This window comes from Aureobasidium subglaciale (assembly GCF_000721755.1).
Source record: "Aureobasidium subglaciale EXF-2481 unplaced genomic scaffold scaffold_9, whole genome shotgun sequence".
Taxonomy (NCBI): Eukaryota; Fungi; Ascomycota; class Dothideomycetes; order Dothideales; family Saccotheciaceae; genus Aureobasidium; species Aureobasidium subglaciale.
The window spans coordinates 560,109-587,723 of NW_013566986.1; the positions used below are offsets into that span (position 1 = coordinate 560,109).

At 51.0% G+C, this 27,615-nt stretch overlaps 7 protein-coding genes across 7 annotated transcripts; 4 read left to right on the plus strand and 3 right to left on the minus strand.

The window, feature by feature from the left end:
* Positions 1-693: 693 nt before the first annotated feature.
* Positions 694-4,681, plus strand: AUEXF2481DRAFT_4737 (uncharacterized protein; the record flags this gene model as incomplete). The annotated part of the gene is made up of 2 exons (XM_013488630.1): positions 694-4,144; positions 4,200-4,681. 2 exons carry the CDS (start codon positions 694-696, stop codon positions 4,679-4,681), a joined length of 3,933 nt encoding a protein of 1,310 aa, XP_013344084.1.
* Positions 4,682-5,445: 764 nt separating this feature from the next.
* On the plus strand, positions 5,446-7,814 carry AUEXF2481DRAFT_29202 (uncharacterized protein; the record flags this gene model as incomplete). Its single annotated transcript, XM_013488705.1, has 3 exons — positions 5,446-5,512; positions 5,570-5,600; positions 5,657-7,814. The coding sequence occupies 3 exons, from the start codon at positions 5,446-5,448 to the stop codon at positions 7,812-7,814; spliced, it is 2,256 nt and encodes a 751-aa protein (XP_013344159.1).
* Positions 7,815-11,752: 3,938 nt separating this feature from the next.
* Positions 11,753-14,562, minus strand: AUEXF2481DRAFT_706582 (uncharacterized protein; the record flags this gene model as incomplete). Its single annotated transcript, XM_013488908.1, has 7 exons — positions 11,753-12,287; positions 12,347-13,108; positions 13,310-13,935; positions 14,023-14,143; positions 14,196-14,228; positions 14,304-14,398; positions 14,445-14,562. The coding sequence occupies 7 exons, from the start codon at positions 14,560-14,562 to the stop codon at positions 11,871-11,873; spliced, it is 2,172 nt and encodes a 723-aa protein (XP_013344362.1). The 3' UTR covers positions 11,753-11,870.
* Positions 14,563-16,764: 2,202 nt separating this feature from the next.
* Positions 16,765-23,008, minus strand: AUEXF2481DRAFT_39638 (uncharacterized protein). Its single transcript, XM_013488768.1, has 5 exons — positions 22,703-23,008; positions 22,579-22,622; positions 17,811-22,533; positions 17,491-17,699; positions 16,765-17,442 (listed from the first exon to the last, which is right to left on the minus strand). Exons 1-5 carry the CDS (start codon positions 22,868-22,870, stop codon positions 17,157-17,159), a joined length of 5,430 nt encoding a protein of 1,809 aa, XP_013344222.1. The 5' UTR covers positions 22,871-23,008; the 3' UTR covers positions 16,765-17,156.
* A 239-nt stretch (positions 23,009-23,247) lies between these two features.
* On the plus strand, positions 23,248-23,916 carry AUEXF2481DRAFT_46914 (uncharacterized protein; the record flags this gene model as incomplete). Its single annotated transcript, XM_013488796.1, has 1 exon — positions 23,248-23,916. The coding sequence occupies one exon, from the start codon at positions 23,248-23,250 to the stop codon at positions 23,914-23,916; it is 669 nt and encodes a 222-aa protein (XP_013344250.1).
* A 133-nt stretch (positions 23,917-24,049) lies between these two features.
* On the minus strand, positions 24,050-25,584 carry AUEXF2481DRAFT_88585 (uncharacterized protein; the record flags this gene model as incomplete). Its single annotated transcript, XM_013488849.1, has 5 exons — positions 25,435-25,584; positions 25,330-25,379; positions 24,568-25,262; positions 24,187-24,509; positions 24,050-24,126 (listed from the first exon to the last, which is right to left on the minus strand). The coding sequence occupies exons 1-5, from the start codon at positions 25,523-25,525 to the stop codon at positions 24,050-24,052; spliced, it is 1,236 nt and encodes a 411-aa protein (XP_013344303.1). The 5' UTR covers positions 25,526-25,584.
* Positions 25,585-26,182: 598 nt separating this feature from the next.
* AUEXF2481DRAFT_4742 (uncharacterized protein) lies at positions 26,183-26,779 on the plus strand (the record flags this gene model as incomplete). The annotated part of the gene is made up of 3 exons (XM_013488631.1): positions 26,183-26,274; positions 26,459-26,585; positions 26,654-26,779. 3 exons carry the CDS (start codon positions 26,183-26,185, stop codon positions 26,777-26,779), a joined length of 345 nt encoding a protein of 114 aa, XP_013344085.1.
* Positions 26,780-27,615: the final 836 nt, after the last annotated feature.

Consider the following 27,615-nt stretch of genomic DNA (forward strand, 5'->3'; position numbering starts at 1 on the left):
GTTAGAAGCAACCCTCCACAAGCAAGACTGGGCCCATAAACATGAAACCTGGTACTACCAGGACGACGTCATTGACAATTTTCTGAAATGACCATTTCTGGACATGTCTGCTCTTACACGATGTCTTGATGTGGTGGGAGTGGAGTGTAGACAGGCCCGGGCAGGTACAAGTAGGGGCCGTTTCACAAGCGAAGTGTCTCGGACTCGGGACGAAGCCGGGGGTGGCTTGACAATGTTTGGGTTGCAAGGCAGAAAGCGAGAGTCGTGGAGATTGGCCCGTCAGATTAGGAAGCAGAATTAAGCAAGGCCAAGGGGAAAGTTGAGAGAAGTGTGACATTTGCGATTGTGCCTTGAGTTTGAATGTAGGGCTCGGCCAAGCTGATTCGCCGGGGCAGATTGGCATCGAAGACTGGAAACATAACGGCTTTGGGCCCTGAGTCAAGAGGCTTCATGGTTTAGGCGAGAAGAGGGTTGGCTGATTGACGAGCAGAATATTTCGCCGTCTACCACGACATTTCTTGTTGCATTCGACTGGCGAAGACTGCTGGTATTCGGAGTGAAGTCTTTAATATTGGCCATCGTATCGCATTGTCTTGTGCGCTTGACCCAAACTTGGTATCACGCCAGACACAATAAATGAAGGGCGCTAGCGTCATTGGTCAAGCAGGCTGCAGATAGTCTGGTTGTTTGGACATGTCGCTGCACCAGCATGCCGACCATCCCACCACCACGTATCAGCGTGCTGCTGCTACCCTACCGCCTCACGCGAACCAAGACGCACTGGACCTGCCATCTCCCAGTCGAACGAGCCCGCCCAACTTGCGTCCGACGCATGGGCAAGCACCTTTTCGTGCCAGGCCGCTAGAGAGCACTCGTCGCCTGCGTGCTTCTCATGCCTCCGTCTCTCCTCAGTTCTCGACCATCATGCCTCCGACAGCTCTCACCGCCGCTGCTGCTGCTGCTGCCGCTGCTCAGCGCGGCCCTCCCCTGAACTCGCCCGCGAACCGGACCGTCTCGATGGATTCGACTCTGTCTTCGCTCTCTTCATCAACTGCTCCACAGCCCGTAGTCCGCTCACAGTCGTCGATATCTCTGGAGATAACCGACATACCCACTCTGATCGCTGCCGCTGGCTCTCCCGAGGCTGCTATCGCGAAGCTGCTGCAAGAGAAACATTCCGGTTCGGCACATACCACTCAACTATGGAGGCTGGTGGAGAAACAGAGGGCCATGATCCTTGGTCTCAACAAGGATCTTGAGCGCATACTCAAGGAGAAGGACAAGTACCGCAAGAGACTCAAGGACATACTGGGCGAGCAGTCTTCCCGTCCGCCCACCACAAGAGAGAGCCTTGCTTCTACCGCCCAAGACGGCCAGTTTCCCAATCTGCCCACCTCCAGTCCGTCGCTACCCACGAGTGCCTCTCTGGACAGCTTGCCTTCTGGCTATTCGCGCCCCGCTCGTGCACAGCCATCAGAATCTGCATCTTCATTGCCTGGTCTCCCAGTGCGCTCGGCGAATGGCTCCAAGACACCCTTGGTTTCCGATGCCCCACAAGTAGTCTCGCCTAAATCCTTCTCGAGCCCGAACCAGAGGTTACGCAAGGAGAAGCCTGCTCCGTTAGATCTGTCAAGTGCCCCTACCATGCTTCGCGAAGCCTCGGATTCGGACGACGACGGGACCCCCCAACTCTCGAGAGGAAGAAAAAAGACAAGAGCAGACGATGATAGACTAAGAGAGACGCTGGCTGGCCAAAGTCAGCACAAAGAGACAGCTCAGCCCAGCAGCCGAAGTGCTTCACCTCCGACCGTCAACCGACGTATCCCTGCCCCTGCTGATCTGGACGCGGACCCTGGTCTTCTCAGCGACACGGATCAGGGCGTACTCAGCGATGCCGAAACAATTGATTTCGGCTCTCCCCAGCTCGCCCAAGTACAGACATTCCAGAGCATGGGCCAGATGGTGTCTGCCGATGCCCCCGTCCAGCCCAAGCGCCATCCTGTATCTCTGACCGTTCTGAGCCCTGGTCTACCCATGAGCCCTCGTCCTGGAGACAGGCCTATGAATTCGCCTATGCCTAGAGCTTTCAAGCAATCCTTGTCCTCAATACCCATTTCGCCCAGACTTGCTGGCCAGATGCCTCTGTCACCCCGTGCCCCTCGTCAACCTATTCCGATGCCGCCGCAGACGCCTCTTTCGTTCGCATCCCCTCATCTTGCTCGTGCAGAGACCTATCAGGCGCTGGCCGCAAATCCAATGTCCGACAGACTCGCAGTTCCATCGCGACCACACGTGGCCGAAAACGAACAGTTTTCGAATGCGCCCACTCCAAAATCGCCCGGTGAAATCTATCGCGGATTTGTGTCAGAGCAGTATCCTGGCCTTCTTCTGCCTCCAAACGCTCTTCCTTCTATCTATGTAAAAGTAGACTCATCGCGGTTGCGACCGTCGAGGCATAGTTACATGGCGCCGAGACCATCTGAGGAAAACCCTGTCATCACTCTTGCTGTTTTTGCTCGATCCGACAGAACACAACTATGGCGCGTAGAGAAGTCATTGACTGCTATGTCCGTCTTTGATCAACAAATCAAGACCGCATCTAATTTCAGAACAAAGCTTCCAGATCGTTCTTTGTTTACAGGTCACGCTCCTGCCCGAATGGACGCCCGTAGGAATGCATTAGCCATGTATTTCGATAGCATGCTCGACACTCCCATGGATGATCAAGCCGCTGTCATCATTTGTGGCTTCCTGACCGCTGACGCTATCGGCCCAGACATGCCAGACTACTTTTCGCAAGAAGCGGTCAAGACTGTCAAAGCTCCAGTGATTCAAGGAGGAGGAGGAGGAGGAGGAGGAGGAGGAGGAGGAGGAGGTGTTCGAAAAGATGGCTATCTGACAAAACGTGGAAAGAACTTTGGTGGTTGGAAAGCCAGATACTTTGTGCTGGACGGACCAACTCTCAAATATTTCGAAGCTCCAGGAGGCGCTATTATGGGCTCGATCAAACTGACGAGCGCGCAAATCGGCAGGCAAGCTCATCATACTCCACGTCATGAGGAAGATGACAGCGATAGTGATTATCGACATGCTTTCCTGATCCTTGAGCCCAAGCGCAAGGACTCGTCAAATCATGTGAGGCATGTGCTTTGTGCCGAGAGCGATGAAGAACGCGATGCTTGGGTTGAGGCTTTACTGCACTACGTCGATCATATTGTGTCACCCACGACTCTGAGGAAGCAAGATTCGTTACACACAATGCGCAGTCCACGATTGCAGAAATCCATGAATGATCTCTCATCAGCGAGTTCGAGACAGTCCGATAGCTCTTGTATGCTGCGTAGCATTCCATACCAAGCTACTGTACCTGCCGAAGCGCCTGTGATTGGGCCCACTCGCGATCTTGCCACGCCTTCACCAATCGGCTCTCCAGCAATTGGTGACATCGAGCAACACCACGACTCAAGCCATCACCCACAAATTTCAGGTCCGACGAATGGTGCAGTCATTCAAAATGCAGAGTCCTGGGGCAACAGAAGGGAACCTGTCACCCAGACCAAAGACAAGAAGCGAAGCATATTCGGTTTCAGAGGCCGCTCATCCTCTGACACGGTTCCTGGAAGTATACCTAAGGATCTGGTCCAGAGTGAATCGCCTGTTCTTGTGAGACCGGTCTTTGGCGTACCCTTGGCCGAAGCTATAGAAATTGCGCCACCGTCGGACGTTCCAGTTCACCTTCCCGCAGTGGTTTATCGGTCCATCGAATATCTGAGAGCCAAGCACGCCTCGTCAGAAGAGGGTATATTCCGTCTGTCTGGCTCTAACATAGTCATCAAGGCATTGAAGGAGCGATTCAACACCGAGGGCGATGTCAAATTGCTCGAAGGCCAGTACTATGATATCCATGCAGTTGCAAGTCTCCTAAAGCTCTACCTTCGGGAGCTTCCTGCTAGCATTCTCACAAGAGAACACCATCTTGAGTTCCTCAAAGGTCTGGATGTGGACGAGAAAGTCAAGGTTGAAGTATTCAATGTCCTTGTGAACAAGCTGCCTAGGGCGAACCGAGAACTTCTAGATATTCTGAGCACGTTCTTACGCGAGATTGTAGATAGAGAGGGTACCAACAAGATGAGTGTCCGGAACGGTAAGTCTCTTTGCTGTTGGAGTCTACTTCTGCCGATTAACTAACGTTACAACAGTCGGCATTGTCTTTGCACCAACACTGAATATCCCGGCCCCCCTCATATCCCTATTTGTGATGGAGAACGACAGAGTCTTTGGTCCTCCAATCGACATAACAACTCCGGTCACATCACAGCCTGCAGATACACCGCTATCAGGGGCCGCTCCCGAAAGCGTCAGATCGCCTCGACACAAGATGTCCAGCGAATCGTCAACACCTGGATACAATCAGACAAGCTTCTTCCAGCAGCCTGCACCGCCTACCCGCGATGGCCACGACAATGGCTTTGCACCATCTCAGGCAGCAAACAACGAGAACAGATCCGTGCCGCATAATGACAGATTCTCTGGGTCGAACGGAAGTCGTACAAATCAACTGAGCAATCCGATGAGCAAGCAAGCCAAACGGGAGAGCAACACATTATTCATGAATTTCGGGCCTGCGGGCCAAAGAGAGCCCCCACTCAGTCGTCTTCGGGAGGCTGAAAACTTCGATTGAGCGATACCAAAGCATAGACGCAATCTAGATCAGATCGGTATCAGAGCATCCAAAGGACGTTCCAGAGGGGTGCAAAAGGAGTTTGGGCTATTGGGTAACAATGGGACAGACTTGAGTGTCCCACTTATGAGAGATTGAGATCCGACACAGGGAAGCGGCCGAGTTGAAGTTTCTAGATGTCCTGCGTTTCTCTACATGCCCATGATGATTTATTCCATAGTACCGAGATTCCCCTTCCTGCAGCAGCAGCTATTCAACATGAAGTTTTGGCGTGTTTGTTCTCGAAAACGACATTATACAGCTTCATGTACACATGATTCAAGACTGACCAAGCGAAGAGTGGTTTGGAGCTGTCAAACAGGTTGCGGGAGGTGCACGGCCGTTGTCGGGTCGATCAACAAAGCGAGCCCTCGGTCAACAACAGCAGCTCGCATTGCATTGCAAGATTGCTGAATAAACAATAGCCACCTGCTGGACACGAACGTCATTTGGGTCTATCCATGCGCCTCGACACCGACCTATCCTCATATCGACTCGAAACCCGACAGTCCCCTTTGTTCATGCCTGTGTCGTCGCTGGCTTGACGACTCAGCGCTTCCCCGAAATACTAAAGAACGCAACGAAGTACACGCCCATTACGACTAGATTGGACCAGGATATCTCTACAGCGCTGGCACACGGGTACAGCTGCCGAAATCTTTCACAATATCCTCGAGTCACCGGAAGACTGAGCGCAAGCACCGGCATCACACAACGACCACGACATGGCGTCCGCGTTTGGTGGAGGGGCTGTGGATCCCGAGACTCTGTACACGAAGCAGGCCTGCATTGGTAAGAGGGCGGATACGGTCAGGGCAAATAGGCGCATATGCTGATACAAGTCAACAGGCGGTGGCAGCTTTGGCAAGGTGTACAAGGGGTAAGTCGCACATGCAACCTTACGTATCTTGACTGTTCGCTGATCTTTACTCATAGTGTCGAGAAACGTACTGGTCAAGCCGTGGCCATCAAGGTCATTGATGTCGAGAATGCAGAAGACGAGGTCGACGATATCATACAGGAGATCTCCATCCTCTCTGGCCTCAACTCCCCATACACCACAAAGTACTATGGCTCCTATCTCAAAGGCTCTGACCTGTGGATCATCATGGAATACTGCTCTGGTGGTAGTTGTGGCAACCTCATGAGACCTGGTAGCATTCCCGAGGAGTACATCATCATCATCATCCGCGAATTGCTCATGGGTCTGGAATATCTACACAACGACAACAAACTCCACAGAGATATCAAGGCTGCAAACGTCCTTCTTGGCTCAAACGGCCAAGTAAAGCTTGCCGACTTTGGTGTCTCCGGACAGCTCTCTGCTACTATGACAAAGAAGAATACCTTTGTGGGCACTCCCTTTTGGATGGCTCCGGAAGTCATCAAACAATCAGGATACGACCACAAGGCTGACATTTGGTCTCTTGGTATCACCGCTCTGGAGCTGGCCTACGGAGAGCCTCCGTACGCAGACATTCATCCTATGAAAGTCCTCTTTCTCATTCCCAAGAACCCCCCTCCCCAGCTCGAAGGCAACTTCAGCCAGGCCTTCAAGGATTTCGTCAATCTTTGTTTGCGTAAAGAGCCGAAAGAGAGACCAAGCGCTAAGGAACTCCTCAAACACCCATGGATTCGCAGGGCTAAGAGGACTACATATTTGACCGAGCTGATTGAAAGATATGAAAGGTGGCAGACGCGTCACGGTGAACGCGAAGAGGACGATGAGGATTCTCGCGAGCCATCACCACCTCGTAGTTCCGAGGAAGAAGACCTGTGGGATTTTGGTACAGTCCGACCCCTGTCGCGGAGAGCACCGGGGCTGAAAATCATGAACGAGGCCGCTATGAACACCCGCAATCAGACTGCCGAGCAACAATCTCCCACTAAGCAGACTGGTCATAGGGCAGGAGAAGAAAATTCTAGTCGTCGCACCGTTCGAGCGGCTCCCAATATGCCACCCCCGCCATTACCTAGAGATCTCTCCCCTTCCAAACGACCAACCTCATCATCGGACATGGTGCCCCCTTCACCCAGTGTTGCTGCTCGTGTCCCACTACCGGCGTCACCTATCAAGAAGGTGCCACAAACACCTCCCGAGACTCCACGCACGCCACAATCGACAACCTCGAGACACATGGCCAGTCAACCGCAATTCAAGTCGACGCCGCAGCAGATCAACGACGATTTCATACAGCAATCCATCGCTGCAGACATGTCTTCCTACATGAAGGGCCTCTCTCTGAATGATAGAGCAAACGAGCAAGCCCGACCTTCGACACCAGCTGCACAAAAGCAGGCCAGCACATCAAACTATGGCCCATCGAGATCGCCCGAAAAATCAAACGCTAGCCCCTTTCCGCTCGAGAGAACGTCATCTTCGTTGAGTGTCCAACAACAGCAAGTGCAATTGCAACAGCAACAACCTCAACCTCGAGCTCCACCACAGCAGCAGCCCCTGCCGTCACTCGCGCCTCGCAGACCGAGTCCGCCTGCTTGGCCCGGAACTACCGGAGCTTCAAAGTTCCAGGTGCCAGAAGCTCAAGCTAGGTCTAGGCAAGATTCCGACACTCAGTCCAGATTGCGATACGATTCAGATGCTCAGAGTAGACTGAGACAGAACTCGGACGCTCAACTCAGAAACCGACAAGGCTCAGACGCCCAGCTGAAGACACAGCAGTCATTTGATTCCATGCAGAGCAGCTCATCAAGCAGCAGACCCTCGTCGTCTTCTTCGGCTTCAATGACCGGGCCTTCGCCTCCAGCACAGCCCTCGAACGACGAGATCACTGCTCTATCAGGCGTTGTAATCCCTGCTCTCGAAGCCGCTCTCCACCGCCGCGCATACCAGCTCTCGATGCTGCAAAAGTCAGCCACCGCGCAATCAAAGTCCACACCTACTCCCCAGGACATCATGCTCAAGAGACAGGCACACGAACAGATCCGTAGATTGGTCTCGAAAGTGGGACGTCTCATGAAGGACATTGATCACTGGGACAGCGTTGCACCGGTCGGCATGGGCGAAGGTGTAGAAGGATTTCTCGAGGGTGTTTTGGAGGAGATTTTGTGCCGAGTGGAAGCCGAGGATGCTTGAGCAAAGTTTGAGGAAGTATTTATTCCCTTTCTTTGGACAAGATGTTTTGATGCATCTTGTTGTAGACCCTTTTTGAGAGGGCATTCTTGTTGCGTTTCTTTTCTTTTGGTATGCATTTTTGAGCGGCATTAGCATGCGCAGGGCGCAGATTGAGAAAGTGAGAGGCACATGACAGTAGAGGTTACATGAAAATACCTGAATGCAACCCACTTTTTGATAGAATAAACATTGCTTCTCATCGTTGCTTGTGAACAGAATATCATTGTCTTGCTTCATATGCCTCCTGAGCTGTCATCTTCAGTTGGTCCAGTGTTCATGCTCTGACTCGAGACTGGTCACTCATCTTTCGAATCTGGTCCTGCATGCGTGGCAGTGTGTGGTGGTTCGAAGCTCTCCTTGTCCAAGATTTTCTATACCTTCAACAGCTCTCTTCTACGGTTGATGGTTGAGGAGGAGCAGCTTGAGGAAGGTCAACGCCCAAGATGTTCTACCCACTAATGCTGCAGTCATAAAAACAGCTTGGCGGCTTGTAGAGGTCACAGATATCAAGATCGTAGTGAGTGGACGATTTTGAGAGTCAGGTCACAGAATACATTTTGTTTCTGCAAGGTGCGCCCCCATGCCATTCTTTCCGTTGTTAAGTATCAGTCTCTGATTGAGAATCGCGATGGAAGAGATGGCTTTGTAGCTGGGAGGCCTTATCTGCGAGGAGAATTTGTTGAAGGCGGTTCTACACTATGTCGTAGAAGAGTCTTGTCAAAACTTCTTTTCAGAGAGCACGCATGCCGTTATAGCACTTTCCGTGTGTTCGAAACCCGGTCTCTCGCCAAGGTGTCGGTGGAAGGGATGATGTATTTGTAACCAGAAGCCGTGGTAAACGAAGGGGGTCCTTGAGACCGAGGAGTCGAAATATGTCGTTCTGTATCACCACAGTGTGTACTTCGCTTTTGGATAGCGCTTCTCGTTTCGCTACCGGCCGAGGACGGATCGACAGAGCCATCAATTGAATGCGGCGCGCCACCTTCCGAAATCATGCTCCTCCACAGGGCTGCGAACTCCACATCGGCTCGTCCGTAAAGGGACTTTTTTTTTTTTGCTTCGCAGCCAATCTCTTTGGATTAGGCTTCACGTGATAGCCTTCTTCGACACATGTCGTCGCCAGGCTTATTGTAAGCCCGGCCCGCCGCCGTGGAATGATACCCAATTGGGATATTTGGCCGACGGCCCTGCGCTTTCCCCGACCACGCGACGACTGCATCCCCGAGGCTCCAATGCCAAAGTTCGATCAAAACATCTTGTTTCCCAACAGATTTTTTCTACAAGCCGCAACGGCGTACACTGATGCGGATGTAACATGGCTACCCGTCGGCACTTGTCTAGCAAGTAGTAATCGGGAACATGAACGAGTGTGGAGGCAATGAGTAAATGCGGCCAGTAAGATGCCGTTCGGATCGATGATGCATTGATGTACAATTCCCCTAGTGTTTGTTTTGTCAGTCCGAGGAGGTGTTCACAAAGAACGCACACTGATACAAACCCTACTCGCCCGAGGAACTTCGGTATGTGGCCATGAAAATGGTAAGGAGTGTAGCTCGACCAATCTGCATCACTCGAGATGCTTCGAGAGCTGACAACTTTCCATGAATAGGGTTGGAGTCGTCGAAAGTAGCATCCTTCAAGAGCCCCTCCGCGAATATGTAAGGATCCACAATCTTCACGGTTTCCTTTTGGTGTGCGTGGCACATGTCCCGCCGGGACTGTTTTAGAATGGCGAGTTCGGGGTTGAAACAGAATGTTTGCTCGTATTAGCGACGGGCATTTCCTCCGATCGACTTTTGTCTGGACTGCTGAATGGCATGGCATACAACTCGGCCGAGTCTTCCGAGTAGCACGCGATTCATAAGGATGTACTTCCATATGAAGGCCGTCGTTACGACCATAAGGCAGAGAAAAGAGCCGCACGGGCTCAGGCGGGCTCAGATAGGATGATGATGCATAAAAGTCTCGCTTATACGGCAAGATCATTTCCTCAGTGGCGCGTCAATGGGGCAAGTTTTGCTCCGAAGATAACTCGACCATCAAGAGCCTCAGGGCAAGAGCATTGAACACTGCTGTTTGAGAACTTGCCAGGATAAAAGAAACAATATATGCAACCATGCAGCGGCACACATAAAGAGGGAAGGACACGTACGTACGCACAAATCTGATGCCAACAAGCGATGTAAAAACGATACTCACTCAACAGCCATCCAGCTCTCTTTCTTCTTGGCTACACTATACACCCATTGTTTGCAAAATTGGTCAACTCTGCGGTAGACAGGTAACTTGGTGGCGGACCCCTCTCCTGTCTATTCAAGACGGAGCCATCGGGACTTTAGCTTCGCTCCTACCTACTTGGTAATAACGAGCACATTGGCAAACGACCGGCAGCTCCGACAAAATGGTCCCTGCAGTCTCTTACTCCTTCCCTGCTGGCCAATGTGATTTACGTCTCCTACCGATTCCACTTCCGGTCTCCTACTTTTTCCCTCTACTCCTACCAATTCATCGGTGTCGGCATCGTCAGGGTTCACGTATGTGGGAAAGCTTGTTGTACGTCAGGTACTCTCATCTCTCGCTACGTGCGAAACATCGAGGAAGTCGAATAGATCGCCAGTTTCAACGCAACTCAGATGGTCTCGACTGTGAAAGCCTGCAAAGTATGGCAATTAGCATACCACAAACACATAACCTGCCAAGATGATCTGCTAATTCTTCCATGCTATCGAGCCTGTCCATTGCCTTGTTCTATCTCGGAAAGCATCTGATGACCATCGAACTAGTTCCTCACCGCTTCTTCAGCTTCTCTACTCGAGAAAGATCTCGAACGTCAGGGCATTTGAAATACCAGACATGCTTTACGATCGACATGTCTTCAAACGCGTTGCACATGTAAACGTATGCCATCGTTGTTCAACACACTTTAGCACGATTGCAAGCTCGCGAGAAGAACCGAGATTGAACGAAATGGCTTCTACAGCTCACCCTTGGTCAACCGAGCACACCCTTTAGACACGAGCCTGTGACACACCACTTCGAATCAAGCATTTCACGAGCCTGCCAATATACAAGCCACCGTATCAGACCACGACCACGCTCACCGCATGCGTAGGGCGTATCGACCGAACGAGCAAGACAAGCTCAGAGGCTCAAGGCATGTCGCATGTCGCAACTTTCAGCAAGCCTATGCGACATCAGGGCTTACGCATGTGAAAAGAGCTTAGGCAAAACAGCGGACGCAGAGCAAAAAACAGGTGTATCAGAAACCTTAGCATCCACAACATCGTGAGGCCTTTGCTCCACAAGGGGCCAACGTGGGTCGTGGCTTTCTGTAACCTTATCGAAGGGGGAACAGACACGAGGTGACGGAAAAACACAAGGAGGGTCTGAGACATTCTGCAACGGCTCTGAGTGCGGTGCGAGCACTTTTTCATTAAATCACAACGTCGCGAACATTAAGTCTGCCACTGCGTAAGTATAGACGCCAATGACACCTTCTGTGTCGGACAGATGTGCCGTATCTGTCGAGATTGGTGCAGGGAGAGATATAAACAGCAAATCTAAAGTCCCATGGACATGGCTCATGAGATCCGTTGGGACGCGATGATTTTACTAGTATAGGAAACACAATGCCAACCTGCCCAACCTATCTCCAGACTTCCTGAGGGAGAAGGAAATGGGATGATGAACGCCTCGCTGGGAATTTCGACAAGAAAGCCAGAAACCAGGAAAGGAAAAGCAGATACAAGTAACAATGAAACGAAGAAGCATAAACACGCCATTTTTGTTCAACCATAATGCGTCCATTTGACGTGTTCCACAATCGTGATCTTACTCACATCATTCGCTTCCCTCCAAGGTTGTTTCGTCCGGGCGTAGTGTTGCAGAATTTCCTACTCGTCTTTGATATATGCCCCATTTTTTGAGTCCACGGTAAACAAGGAGGACCAGTGGATTGATATGCGAGGTACTGGGATAATCCATCTCGCCTCTGACGCGCATGCATGGATGAGTTCATCAGAGACCAAAGTTGACGACACCCATGCCTTTTGCCTTTGCCATGTCGATCCAATCCACCTCTTCCGGTCTACCTCCAGCCAATATCCTCTCCCTCTGCTCATCATAGACCATACCCAGCAATTCTCTACTCCTCGTTGCGTTCCTTGAGATCCCCGTGCCTTCCATGACTCTCATCGAAGCAATCGCACGGGCTTTTGTCTCCATATCCGGGCTTGCGAAACCAGCTACAAAAATTGGGAAAACGAGTTGATGGTGATCGTAATTTTGGAGTGTTACTGCCGCGTCGGCCATGGAGAGGATTTTAAGACTGTGGAGGCGGGTTTCAGAGCGTTGGGAGGGTGTTAGGTGGAAGGACTGCGTTGGGTAGAGGGAGCTGCTCGAGTAAATTACCCAAGTGCTGAATTGTAGTTGTGCCTGCGAGAGGTACAGCGTTAACAAAGAATGGTCCAGAGATGAGGCAAGCAAGGGCTTACAAAGTCTAGGAATATCCTAGCAATAGCAGGAAGTCTGCCGGTCGCGTACTCGGAGTTTGGCTGGAAGAGGTATGATGGGCAGTAGCGGTTCCATGTGGCGTAGAGCTCACTCTGGTACTGCGCAACCAGTTGGATGCGCGCAGCCAGGATCTGACTGCCTTGCGGTCCATTTAGATCTTGCACTGCGGCTTCGGCGCGGATCTTCAGGGATAGTTGGCATAGTTTGGCGCCTTGGATGCACATGTGATGGGCAAAGGTAAAGACGTCAGTGTGGGCACTCGTATCCTCGCCGCGATAGCCATCACCCGGTTGCACAATATCGAAGCCTCCAAAGATGCGATTCCAATCCGGCATCGTCAAATCGTTTGTGAGGAAGGCGCGAACGAAGTCTCCGTTGCCGTTTCCTGACAAACAGGCTTGTTTGTCCAGGTATAGCACATACCAGAGCAGGTAGGCTTGTAGTATTCCATTTGATTGCCCTTTGCGGTGTTGGGCTATCCTGATTAGATGTTGGATGTGGTGTTCCCACATACTCATGTTGAACACCTCTTGGGTGTTGCTCGAGCCTTGTGTGGCATAGCTGATATCGTAGATCAGTAATAAGAAATGTAGATATAGGAGGCGGTCGGAGTGTAGGTCGGAAGGTGAAGATAAGCTGGAGGATATAGCTTGATGGTAGTGCTGGAAGGCTTCTGTCAACAGCTGTTGCTGGCCCTTGAGTGCCAGGCTGAGCAGAGAGACTGCGCATATAGCATGGTAGAGCTGGTATGATGTCAGTAAGGCTCATGTTTAGTAAGCGAGCGCGCATGAACGAGGGTTTGCATGAACGAGAACGTTCTCGTCATCCCAAAACCAATCGTGTCGGCTGCCTTTTTGTTCGCAGCGGTGTGACTGTGAGGACTTATAGCAAGCTATTTGCCCCAGAAATGTGGAAACGAGGCTACACGGGACGCTGCGACTTACCGGAGGAAAGTCTCTGGCTTCGGCAACAATAGGATCCTCCTGTGATGGTCGGTCTACAAGCAAGGTCTTTCCAATGGGAAAGATGCGCTTTGAGATAAAGCCGCGATAATGGACCATAAGCCTCTCGTCTCGGAGTCCCTGGGTGACCGAGTCGTTTCGCCGTCCAGAAGGTAGACTTGAACCTCGCAAGCCGCCAGAGATGCTCAACGAGTGCAGATTTTCTGGCAGGCTGGTTCTCCTGTCCACAGGAAAGGATGCCAGACTTGGGAGTGACAAAGGCGCATCCTCAAATTTGGCGAGCACCACGATGTTGGGATCGCCGCTAGGAAAATTGATCTTTGGCCGGTGCCTCAAGGCTTCCATGGACATCTGACTGTCCCAACTGTTCCGACCCGAGTGGATACTGGCCCTCCTTGATCGTGCTCCAGGAAGTGGTCCATACTCCGGAAGACTCGCAAAACTTTCGGGGTTGACGACGACGTTGAAAGTACCAGGTACTTGAAACTCGGCCTTTCTCTCACGATCCTCATCATTTGTAAGCTCGGAGAAAGAAGGAAGGTTGTCGTGAGTAGGTGACTGTGATCTCCGATTACCCAAGCTGGAACGATCTAGGCGTGGTGCTTGCGCTGGTCATGGTCAGCCATTTCCCTTGGGTGTTGCGACTCCTCCTGTGGCGATGGTCAAGTCGAACAGCAGGATGAGAAACCACTTACGATCCCAGACGGCATTGCCGGCTGTTGACACGTTTGAGTACTTGTGTCGTGTGTTCTGTGTGACATCGTCGAACTTCCAGCGGAACTCCCAGTCGCATTCCTTATTCAAACGCGTGCATGGCTACATGGGTTAGCATATGCTATTGCAAAGAGGGTCGTGGTATCTTGCTTACACCGCATCGTGGATGGACCTCATCACATTTGACCTACAAGCCCAGTCAGTGTGTTTGCCCAAAATGTGGTTGAGGCCTTCGTGTCCTCATCTGTTGCTATGCACACACCTTTCGTTTTCTGCATGTCCTTTTCGACCATCGAATCAGTAATTGTTCAAGTCTCTTGTGATTGGAACGGAATATGATATTACCAGCAGCCGGCCCTTGAACGGTGTGACAGTCTCGGCCGCGTAGAGGAAGTACTCCCACCGGCAGACTCAGTATCTGCATTAGCAGAAGTAGCAGGAACGGACTGCTGACCTCTAGGTGCTAAAGGTGGAAGCTGGGTTCTAGCGTTCGAAGATGCATCAGGTCTTCGATGTTGCATCGAGGCAACAAGACATTGATATGCGGGTACCGGTACACAAAATCAAAGACCTTCTTAGTAAAGGGAAACGGCAACAACAGAGAGTAGTATTAGCAGAAAGACGAGCAGCTTTTAGCGGGGCAGACTGGGAAAATCCCAGTATAGGAGCGTCGTGCCGAGCCAGCAAGCCAATGAGAAAAAGGCGATATGGAAATTCGGAGCAGTGACCACGCAGTTTCAAGAGACATTCAGACTGGCAAGAGAGTAAGGACAGAAGCTTGAGGTGATACTGAGCCGATGGGAAGCGAGCATCGCAGGAAGGTCGGAGGATCGAATGATATAAGGGCAAAAGTAAAAAGGCACGAGGCACGCAGGCGCCTTGTGCGTGGAAAGTGCCAGGGTTTTGCATCTTTCCGCTTTGGTTGTCTACTAGTTTAGGTTCAAAGAGTTTCGCACTCTATTAGGATCAGAGCGAACATGGCTTTCGTGGAGAGGGCACTAGATAGAGGTAATCGCAAGTGGTGAGGCGTGGACGGGGGACGAGCCAACAACGGTCTGAGGGATTCAGGACTTGGGGAATGTGATGCCGGGAGGTGATGCATCTCGCACTTCGCAAAGAGCAGGGAGCTGTTGCTAGCGCTGCTGTCGAGTCTAAGCGTTCCATGTGAAATGAAGATAATTCCAACAGGCTCAGCACCGCCAACATATATTCGCTTCTAGCGTACTTCTAGCTCGGAAACGTGGCAGCCACGAAAACTTGAAGTGCTCAACAACTTGGTATGTAGAAAGCCCTTGGCAGCTAAAAGATGTGGGTACTGAGCGCAATTCAGGGTTGAGATTTTCTCGCTTGACCTCACTATTCCGAGTAGAGCCTCTATACGTAGGCGGTCAATGTTCGATCAACATTTCTTTCTATTGCTTGGATATGATGTCAGAAGCAAGAGCAACAGACATATAAGTGTTCTGGTAGCTCACCTGCCTTTACTGCTGTGATTTCCGAAAAAACAACATCGTGGATCAATCGGAACTGTTCTTGGTTGGCCACCGTGGCGAAGAATAGGCCTTCCGAAACAAACTCTTCTGTATGGTCTGATTCTTGAGTTACAAAAACCCATCCGAGTGGCAGAAGCGCATTACGTCTGAGGACCTAAAACTTAAAGGATCATCCCGCGTACAGACAAGAGGGCTTTGGGATCAACTCGGAGACTTCCGGCAGCCATGGTTGTCTACCAAGGAAGCGGCAACGGTTGACACTAGCAAAAGATACAACATCGGACACGTTCGAAAGAAGTTCGACTAACAAGCCACAGCCGATGATATGGAGTCGTGGTTTAACAACATCGCAAAGGGCTAGTTTTATCTGCCCGGGCAAAGCTTAATATGCATCTGTCTATGCTCATGCTGGCCAGGCCCTCACCTAGGCCAGTCAACCTGGTATAACAGGACACAATAAAGCAACAACATCATCTGTAAAGTGCATCACTGGCGGTTTCTACGGGCCGAAGATATTGAACCACAACCCCAGATGTGCGCGCTCGCAACGGCGCAGGGCCAGATGTCACCTCGTCATCCGGCGGCGCTCTCTGCCGGCAACAGATGACATACGAGCGGGCGTGTGCGGAAATTACGTTGTTGTGATTGGATAAGCGACGGAAGCGGCAGTACTACCGTCTCTCACCGGAGCCTGCTCACAGCTGGATATCCTGCAGCCACACGTGCGTACAGAGGTAGTTGTGATAACAATTGTCCCATACAGCGCCAGCCAACTAACCTGATGCAGGCACAGGTCCAGACCTGCGATCAAAACTTGGATAATCAATGTCCGCGAGAACAACAACTCTGCTTGCATACCGTTCTCTTTTTGGTAGCCGTGCGAGGGCATGCCGAACAATACTCAATATTGAGCAACGAGCTGCGGTCACCAAATGGCATGCGACATGCAAAATGACGATTCGACACGCTTTCTTATGGTCCAACGGGAACGCTGGAAGCTCGTAACTTCGTGGATCAACAGCTGCCCCGTTGTGAGCCCCGTCGCCGAGCCCCGTCGCCGAGCCCCGTCGGATGTCCACATCTCGCAGGATGATGTCGTGCAGGGCAGGGCACAACTGCCGCGATGTTGAGAATACAAATATTGGAAGACATCATCACACGCAATCAAGCATCGATCACAAACAGGCAACAGTCTCGACACTGATGGAAAGTTTTGACGGAGCCGGTGGATGTGGGTGGAACTTGGCATGGTTGAGAGTTGCAGACCACGTGCAGTATGGACGATTTGACGAACTACGCGTTTGACAGCCTAGCGGGTACAACCGATGACCCTATTTTCTCCTCGTCGAGCAACGTCCTTCGGGGCTTCGACGCCCTACTCCTGATGTGTTTTTGGAAGTTCTCGACGTGCTTCCTCGGAGTTGTCATTTACCATGGCTGCGGTGGCTTGTATAGTCACTGAAGCTCTTTCTTTCTCTTTGAACCCACGTGGTAGCACGAACTTTGTTTTTGCCAAAATTGCTGCATCACAGCAGTTGTATTGACCTCTTTCGTGAACCCTAGCTAGGTAGAGTCGAGTGGCGCTCGGTTATTCGTCCGAACCCAGATAGATAATGTCACTACTACGTCGTTGCCTGTAGCCCCTCAATCCGACGGCGCAAGTCGCGTCCAGCATCGCTTTCCTGGATCTCTCCTTGCAGACATGCCAACATACTTGCCTTGGCCTTCTCCATCGTCTTACGAAGACTCGCGTGCCCTTCGGTCCGCATTGGTTGCAAGATCTGCAGGGTGTCGACGACGCGGTCCAACCTCTTTTCCATGAGCTTCTGGTCCTTCTTCCAAGCCACATCCGAGGGGTCGAAGGGTCTGCAGAGCGCTTCGACGCTGTTGACAGTAGTGCTTTCCCTCCTGAAACTCAATTAGATTCGAGAAAACCGTTGGTCGGATGTCACTTACGAATCCTTGTCGCCGGCTCCGACACCGTCGTCCACATCCATGTTGTCCTCGTTCTCGGTATCCACTACGTCGGTGAACACAGGTTTGACTACATCGCACATGGCGTCGAACAATTCAAGATCCTCTCGATTCGCGGCCACAAGGCCTAGACACTTGATGGCGTGGGGTCGGTACGCCACGTTCTGCCTTTTAGCTTCCCTTAGAATAATCTATCATTGATCACGTCAGCAAATGTGTCGCTGTAACGATCATCCCGCCGAAAGATAGTGTCGGCATGACAGGCGGCTCAGGCGCATCAGCATAAACGCAATGTCACTTACCTTAACGAATGTCTTCGCGACGGCATCCTCGGCTGACCAGACATGCTTGGTGTTCTCTACAAATTTGGCAAAGGCATATAGCACTGCCTCCTTGCCGTCCCAAGTCTTTCCGCTCAAGGCCTTCTCAAGGACGGGCCATATCAGGTGGCTAGTCGTGGTGTCGAAGCCACTACTCATCGATGCAAGTGCCGTGGTAGCATCGGCGACTGATCGGGCTGCTGTATGTTTAATTACCCACTGCGGAGAATCCATGTGCTCCTGAGCCATCGAGAGAATTTCCTTCAAGTAAAGAGAGATGGCTCGGCTGCCTCCGACATTGTCTTCCCAGGTGTTTCGGAAGATTTCCGTGACCTGGTCGTGAGAATCGTGCTTGCCAAAGAAAATGAAAGGGAGGAAGTCGGATGCAAGAGAGTTGAACCTGTCATTTGCATGCTTCGAGATTGCTTGCATGATCTCGGCAGCTGCGATGCTTTGACGTGGTACTGCTTGCTCGCGGTCGCCTTCGCTCTCAAAGTAAAGCTTTTTAGCAAAGGTCGCTAGACGCAGTACCTGCTTGTCTGATGCACCACGAGCGACGTACCCCGATGAAGCTGCATATGAGCTAGAGACTGTCTCATTGCGGTCAATGACTTGTCTCTCGATCAGCCTCAGGAACTGGTCTGCATATGGTTTGAAGAGCACGTTATGGCGTGTGCTGAGTGACACCAAGACACGACTGCAGCCAACTTTGGAAGGCAGACCTACTGCATTCTTCATAGCAGCTTCGAGGCGAGGTTGGAGTTGCTCCATCGAATTTTCATCAAGCAGGTCCAGGCATCGTTCAATAGCTTCCATCAAGGGACTGCTGCGGATGCTTGACAAACGGATATCGTCAATCTTCTGCTCAGTAAGATTGTACTTGCTTGCGTTTAGATGCAAGTAGTTGACAGCTTGTGGCTCTAGAATACTCAAAAGACCCACCAAGCGCTCAACTAATTCCGGAATAAAGGGTCGTAGAATCTTGCCACTTGCCTTCTTGATGATCTCCAACAAAGTGTGCAAGGAGAAGCTCTGCACCTCTTCTGCGCTAGATTCGATGCCGGATGTGGAGAGAAGGAAGGGAAGTACGTTTTTGAGCAATACACCGGCGTTCTTTGATGCCATGGTATCTGCCTCAAGCGATCTCGTAAGAATACCCGTCAGTACGCGAGCCAACGCTGCTGCTGCTGCCCTGACGGATTCTTTGATGTCATCAAGTACTTTGAAGCAGACACCCCAGATCTTCTCAAGATACTTCTCGTACTTTTCCAGAGGACGGCCTTGTACGAGATCTCCGATAGCAGCACACGAAGCTTGACGTACTCGCCACTCTTTGCCTAGGATGTTCAGGAGCAGATCATCCATGATGGCGTCAAAATGTGAGTCAATAGTTGCGGTAGAGTCCTTGACCAGTGCATTCCATATGTCAGTCATAGACCGCTGGACGTTAGGGTTGGGATCAAATCGGTACCGGTACAGCTTAGGGTACAGTTTCGGATTACTGGCAAGGTAACCATCGACGCTTGAATCTGACAGGACATTGCTGAGACCGAACCTGCCAAATGCCGCTCTACTCGACCAGATGGCATTGCTGGATGCCAACGACATAAATCGATAGACCAAACTCGAATCACCAACTTCGGCAGCAAGACTCATGATGTCCTTGTAAGTAGTCACAGATCCATCACCAGTTGGGAGCGCTCCAGGTTCGAAGAGTTGCGTCTCCGCAGTGACACTCCCGGCCAGTTGCGCCTTGTTGTCAGAAGAAAATGATCCGATAAGGTCTCTGACCAAATCGTCTTTCAAATTTCTGTCGCCCTTCTCGTAAACAAGACCAAGACCTCTGGAAGCCGTCTCTTGAACCAATTCATCACGGTCTGAGAGGCATTTCTTGAAAGCCACTTGACATGCAGCCAACTGAGTCTGCACTTCTTCTAGATGGCCGCAGAACTGCACCAGACACAGCAGCCAGATGACCGACGCCTTCTTGAGCGAAGGTTTGGTTTGTTTGCAGTCTTGGAGTGTCCTATCAAGAAGCTTGCGCAACGAGTTGACACGTGCAGGTCCGGTCGGCACAGAAGACTCCACGTCAGTCCGGTGGACGAGAGCTCTGGACCTCCAGCCAACTGCTGTGTAGCTTAGAGCTTCGCCCACGGAGAAGTGTGTCTCAGCCTGTCTAATATCGTGTAGCTGGTGCAGTCGCTCAGAGGCATGCTCAAGAAGTGACTTCTCTTCAGCGTCTGTTGTTGGTTCCTCGAGCACAGTGGCCATTTTTCCAATAGCTAGAGCAGCGCTCTCACTGCCCCCCTTAGCAATATCGGCCGCCTTGTCAATGATCGCTTTCAAGCCGCCCATCTTCTCGAAAGTAGTAAGCTTGACTGCCTGGAAGAGGCACAAGTCGCCGATTGCATTATAAGCAGACTCCTGCAGTACTTTGTCGGTTGACTGTAGAAGGATTTCCACAACTTTGGTCATGTACTCGGCGAACGGCGCTGACGATTCGAAGTCATTACCACCGCGGAGAGCATATCGGCTATAGAAGAAGCCCAGAGCAGATACGGCACCATGGACTTGGTTTGCTGCTGCGCCTACAGCCTCGCGCCAACTCAAGATTTTGCTCAAAAGCTGTTGTACAGTCTGCAAAACTTCTGTTGGGCGATCAACTTGATTCCTGGGATGAGAAGCGAGTAGGCCAAAAGCATGAGCTGCAGACTGTCTGGTAGCGAGCTTGTTCGAGGATATCGAGGGAACAAGACCAACAAATTGTGGAGCTACCGTTTCAACGAGCGCATCAGGACTGAGGGCGCACAGTTCGAGGAACAGTTTATCTGCGTCTTCGACCTTTATTTTGCTACCCTCTGGAATCAACACGCTGACTGAGAAAGCACGCAGTAGGAGCTGCAGATTGGTGGCAGCACCATGTGCCTCGACTACAAGCTGGGCTATGCAATCTTTTACAGTCTGTCGGATCTGTTCGTCATTCTCTATAGCAGTGTCGAACTTGTACTCCCAGTCGGCGTCTAGCTTGACCTGAGTTGAGCTCTTTGACATCGCATCATGCATGAAGACACGTCGGCAGTACTTGATGGTATCCATAAAAGCGTTTGGGTGGCGTTGGAGGAGTTGTTGAACCGCAGTCGCAGGATTGTGGTCCGTGGAAGAACCTGAAATATCCGACACTGCTTGGTAGAAAACATAGTCCATCAGAGTCTGGTAGGGAGGAAATTTGACACTCTCGTCTGTCTGAGATGTACCAACAGACCCGTTGAGCATTCGGTACCAATACGGGCTGAGTCCTCGTCTGCCTTCCTCGACGACTTCTTGTCTATCGGTGGTCTCTGCAGCGATTGCCAGCAAATTCACCCATCGAGCCTTCACTGAGGCGTAGGGAAGACAACGATTGGCGTACCTCACGGCAACGTAGCGAGTGCTTCGACGCTGAGGGGTCCCAGATCTGTACATCTGATCGATCAGAAGGTTCTCAAGACTGGTTGCAGTCTCCGAGTCTCCGTGTTTTGCAAAGGCTCCGAGCATACTGGAAAGCGACTCCTCAATACTGACAGTGACGGAGCTTGTAGTAGTGTCAAGAGCCAAAGACTCGAAGAGCCAGCGCAGGATGTCGAGGTTCGGCTCAGCCACAAGATCTTTAGGACCGGCTTTTGCCAGCAGACCAATAACCTCGTAAGCATATCCTCGAGAAACGAGATCCTCATTCTGGCTGGGCTTCGGCCAACTTTGTCCCTCGATGTATTCTCGTAACCTTCCAAGAACGCGCGGAGCAATGGCATAGAGGCTCTCTTCGCTACCAAAGCGAGAGACGAAGTTGATGTAAACAAAGATGGCCGCACGAAGCTTTGTGGCTTCTCTGCCCAATGCAGATGGGTCCTCGTTTGCTGAGGTCGCAATGCCGTCATTTACGAGTCTGACGATTTGTTCGGTGAATGTGGTGCTGACTGTCGACTTAGCGAACAGTCCAAGAATTCTCAGCTGTAACGGCACTCGAGCTCGCTTCTGGGAGTCGATACCCTCATCGCCGAAATACAAGGTATAAAGAGATTGGACAAAATCTGGATCTTCGAGCGAGATATTGGGTAGTGTTCTCTTCAGCATATCCTCGCCAATGCCAGACGTTGACTCTGTGGAAGCGAACAAAGCAGGTAGGATACGTTCCTTATCTGTGAACATGCCACTAGCAAGGACTTTGGCAACACTCGACTTGATCTCGAGCAAATTGAGACCCATTGGGGAAGCTGGATTCCAGACATCATCTCTGTTCTGCAACGTCAAGAAAGAGTACTCGCTTGGTCTGAGACCAGGGCAAGTCACTGAGGCGGTGTTACTGCTTCCTTTCACCACTGAGAAGAGAATCAACTTTCCAAACCAGAACGCCAAGAAGGAAGTGTCTTCGTCGCTGAGCTCGAGAATCGAGCGCAGCTCGTCATCTTCCTTAGTACCTCTTGGAGGAAGTTTGAAATACTTCAGTAGCTGGAGGAGCAAATTGAACATCTGAGAACCATGGGTTGGCGAGGTCTTGCCTGCCGAAGCAACACTTTGTAGTACAACAGGGAACAAGGCAGTGCTTTCCACAAACGACATGCGTCGGATACCCGTCTGTATGTACAGAAGATCGAAATGGCGGATCAGTGGGACATTTGGATTTGACTTGAACTGTTCAACAAGAGCAGCGACTGGTAACTTTACGGACCTATGTCTGGTCAGAGTAATTCTACATCAACCATGTTATACTCACTCCGGCTTTATCCTAGTGTTGACGTGTTGACAGATGCCGATAACCTGTCACTCAAGTTAGCGATGGCTTCGATTTGCGTACAGCTCGTGCTTGTCCAATCCTTCTCCGAGTTGTGCAGACATACCTTGTTTCGGACGCTCATATGTTCAGAGGCGAGTTTAAGCAATAGAGGTGCCAGATAGGTGTTCAGAGTAGATTGCAACTTTTGATCACCATCTGCAAGGGCTATGCGCATCTCAACTTTGCCAACAAGGGACAACTCCTTTGCCTCCGGTGATTGTGGAGTGGCCATGATGATGGTGAGTTGTTGAAAGAGTGTGGGAGGGAGATTAATTGAGTTGTTGAGTGTCGATCGTTCACTTCGTCAGCATGTCAGATGAGAATGATCTAGACGAACAGAAACCAAAATAAACAGAAATCTATAATAAATGTGTTGCCACAAGTGTACGAATACCACGACTGCCTGGATGTGGTCGGACTTCAGATGATTGATAACCAAAGAGGCAAGCGCGCCTTGGCGGGAAATGGGGACCCTGACTCTCCGGCGTCCGTACGTCACACAAATGATTGTTCTCGCAGATAATTATTCTCCGACATCGCATGGCTGAAGCTTGCACGAAGCTGTGCCAGTCAGTCTTTCCCTCATAAATCATCACTCGCACAGAAACCATGTCAAGCACCAAAGCCAAATTGACCGTCTTGATCTCGGGATCGGGGAGTAACCTCCAAGCTCTCATAGATGTCTGTGGACAGGCAGCTCTCCCGAATGCAGAGATCATCAGAGTCGTATCGAACAAGAAAGCCGCCTATGGATTAGAAAGAGCACAGAAGGCACAGATTCCTACCGCCTACCACAACCTCCTCGAGTACAAGAAGCGCTTCCCAGATGCAAGCGAATCAAAGAAGTTCGAGCAAGCCAGAAGCGAGTATGACCGGGACTTGGCCTCTCTGGTTCTGGCCGACAAGCCAGACATAGTCGTCTGCGCAGGTTGGATGCATATTCTCGCGCCCACTTTCCTGGAACCCTTGAAACAGGCCGGTGTACCGGTCATCAACCTCCACCCAGCGCTTCCCGGCCAATTCAATGGTGCGCACGCTATCGATGAAGCATACAAAGCTTTCCAAGAGGGCAAGATCGACCATACTGGTATCATGATCCACTATGTCATTCAAGAGGTCGACATGGGAGAGCCGATTGTTACCAGAGAGATCCCTATCCGTAAGGGCGACTCACAGGACGAACTGGAGCAGAGGATCCATGAGAATGAGTGGGAGTTGATCGTCCAAGGCACGCGAAAAGCTATCGACACACTCTGGAAGTCAAGACCATCATCATAGACGACTGATATAAAAAAAACAGCCTATCACGATCGGGGAACGAGAAACGATTTTTAGTTGAAGGGCACAAGCCCAGAACTATCTACATGCTGTAATGCTCTCGATAAGACGCGATAGAAGAATCGAGGGATGCTCAATCCTCGTCTATCTTGTTTGGAGAAAAATCGCCGAGAAGGATGTCGTCTGGCGCCGGGCCACGGGTGTTGCGCACTAGACGATTGTCAGCCAAGTCATGCATAATGTATAATGCAGCAAAGAACAAGAACCTACCCCATTCGGTCTCGACACGGAAGAAGATCCATATCCAGCGTCGCAGCACCTCGAGCAATTCCATCACGAAGATGCCGCCCTCCAAATCGTTGAAATGGTCCAAATGCGGAGAGAGCTTTAGACTCCACGTACAACGAAGCATCAGATCTAAGCAGATAGCACCATAGTACATCTCTTTGGCATGGAAGTAGCGGTTTCGACGAAGAGCCCACGGGTGCTCTGGATCGTTCCTCTCTCTGGACGTCGAAAACAAAGACAAATCCCAATCTTTTGTGACATCCCAGTAAAACGAATAGAATGAGTTGACAAACACAAAGAACAACCTGTACCGTGTGTCAGCAGTATTCTTAACAATCGTGTCAAGTTCTGATAGGTGCATACCATAGACGAAACAGTCCGGCCTCGGACATGCCAATCTTGGCTGGGTCGTAGCCTCTCATCAGTGCACTCAGAACGATGACGGGAAAAGCGCTAGAATATTTGAGCGCGTTGGCTAGATGTTGACCACCCCAGCCATGAGCACCGATGCCTCCAGCTTTTGCATTAGCCTTGCGAACTCTGAAATACTCAATCAAGCATTGTCTCAAGCGGATCATGCTGGGTATGGCAATGATGAATGGCACCAAGTATTGTCCTCCAGCCTGTCGGTCTGGCTTTTCGGTCGAACTCCTTCCAAAGGAGAACAACATGTAGAGAGCAATGAACAAATCTCCCATGACTTTTGCATAGCTCGTCAAGACATCTGCCATGAGAACATCTCCAAACTTGCCATCGTGGGCTTCGGCCAAGCCGCCTATACTGATCCGCTTCAGGGTAGCGAGAGTTCGGTAGCGGCCACTGCGTGAGACGCGCTGGATGGGCAGAACGAATGCAAGTACTAGTACGAGCAGGTATAGATTGGGTAGTATTTCCCAGTTTGCGACCGAGGCGGGATTGCCATGAGTGATGACCCAGAAGAGGAACAGCGAGAAAGCGAGGGGTATAGTTAAGATTGTCGCAAGGCGGTATGTCGAGAAATGGTGCGGTGGTTCGGTGGGAGAATTACGAGCGGGATAGCGGATGAGGGATGGCACGTCCTATGCGATGCGATGAGCGACTGCTTGATGTGATTGATTTATGCGAAGTAGTAGAGAGGCGACATACAATCTTGATCAAGTGCAGGTAGTGTAGATTCAGCCCCCAAGCCCAAACACCTATACCTTTGGTCAATTTCTCCCAAGGATGGCCTGCTACGTGGACACTGCGTACCCAAAACAATGATCAAAGCAACACGATACGGAAGCGGAAGCACGAGACTGAAGCCATCTAGCTGCGACTCGACAGCTGGATCACCGTCCATCTCGGCTGACTCTGTGTTGAATGTTTACAGAGGTTGACATTGAGAGTCGCGTGTGTCGAATTCCATCTTCCCAAAATACATTCAAGCTTCCCTGCTCACTGTTCGCAACACCGCCCCTGGCTGCCTGCTTGTTAGCAACACCACTGTCGGACTGCATCCCGATTATTGCACAAGGCCTTGGCCGTGTCCCCGTATGCATAAACGATGCAAGATCCAGTGTCCCCCTCGTTCTTGCGAAGAACAGTTCGGAAGGCGCCCCGAGCTTCCCAAGGGGGTCTCTGACAGTGCTCAATCGTGCCACAGAAGGGGGCCCCTCCTAACCCAGGGGAAACTCAACTCAGATCGGAATCTCCCATAGTATTCCCGCCCGACACTAACCCCGCCGATCGGTCTGGGTCGTCAGCGACCGTCAAATCGCTTGCGCTCGCGATAATGTCGTCATTTTCATCGTTCTCCAAAGCCATCAAACTGGTGATGTTACGTTTACGGTCAAACCTATTTGACCAAAACTCCCTCTGCGATCACGTCCTGTCAAACATTGATTTCTCTCTTCATCTTTACACTCTGACTCTGAACTTTTGATCTCTCCCAATTGACGACTTTCTAAAATTCACCGCCTCGACTGATCCCTCTACTACAACCACATTTACATCAAACATGTCTTTCTGGAGCCGTCCTCGTAACCTGGTCATCCTTGGTGGTGTCCTCGTTGGTGCTGCTTTCATCCCTACTCCTGGCTCCAAGACTACGTACGAGTCCTCTTCCTCTGCTCTCTCTCAATGCTTCCCTGTAGAGCTACACTCTTGCCTGTCTTGTCCCTATTAGCTATGGAGAGAGCGTATCCACAATTACCTGCTTGTCCCCAGTCGCATCACACCACTCCACATCTATCGACATCTCCCAAGCCTTTACTAACTTCGCTCCTCAAAATAGCAACGTCTTCGAGACCCAAGGCACAAAAAACATCGGCGCTCGCTGGTCAGCAGCAGGCGGCTCAGATGTCCACACCCCAGGTGTCGCTACCACTCGTGGAAGCGCTGAAAACACACAAGAGAAACAGGTAGATCCCAAAGGTTATTATTCCCAGAGTGTTTCCTTCAAACTGACACATAAATTCTAACGCAAAAGGATGGGCCCTCAGGTATCAACACCGAGCACTTCAAAGAGAACCAAGCTTCCCAGCGTCCTGGAGAGCCCGGCCCATTCGACAAGGCATGGAACAAGGCCCACTACGGCACCGAGAAGGGCAAATAGATTGTTTGCTCCCCGACTGCCCGACGACACGAAATCACACCTTTTGATATGAAGATTAATGCGAATGAGCACAGCAGAGATGGATTGTTAGCATCGGACATCCCCATGAGAGGGGGTCTGTTTTACAGGAGGACAGGAAAATCACGAAATAGTAGCCTCACAATGAGGCCATTCAACTTTACGAGCAACACTCCGAGTCTAGATGCAGCATCGTGGTGGACAGCTCGAGCTCAGATGTGACGACCACCAGATCGTATGCTCAAAAATGTCTTGAAGCACAATACAAGTCTTTACAAATCCACTTTCCAAATTCTTGGATCATCATGACATTGAACACATCCAGGGTCTGCCTGTGTTTTGCTTTTTCGCAATTCCATGTCGATGTTGCTGCTGGGCCCACCCTGCTCCTATGCTTCAACAGCTTTTGAGTGCGTCAAAACCAGCCTTTGCTATATTGAAATTTGCATGATCTTGCCTTGAGACCAGCAAGTTGCTGAATCTCGGTCGTCTTGGAGGCTGTACCGCGATTCTGGTGTTGTTTGGTGTGGATTTTGTGTTTCGAGTGTGAGGCTTCGTAGAAGCTCGAAGTGTCCGACACAGTTCATGAACGGATAGCGAGAACCATCAACAACCCATCGGCAGATTCAATGGCCCGAAAACGATGACGGGTATCCATCAAGTTCATGGATGGCGATCACAAGCATCCGAGTACGTGAGGCAGGCGTGTGTCATTTGAGACCACAGTCCCATATTTGACCTCAACCTGGCAGAAGACGTCATAGACACAGCAATGCAATTCTGAGGCAAGGGCAACAAATCGTAATAGAGAGAAAACA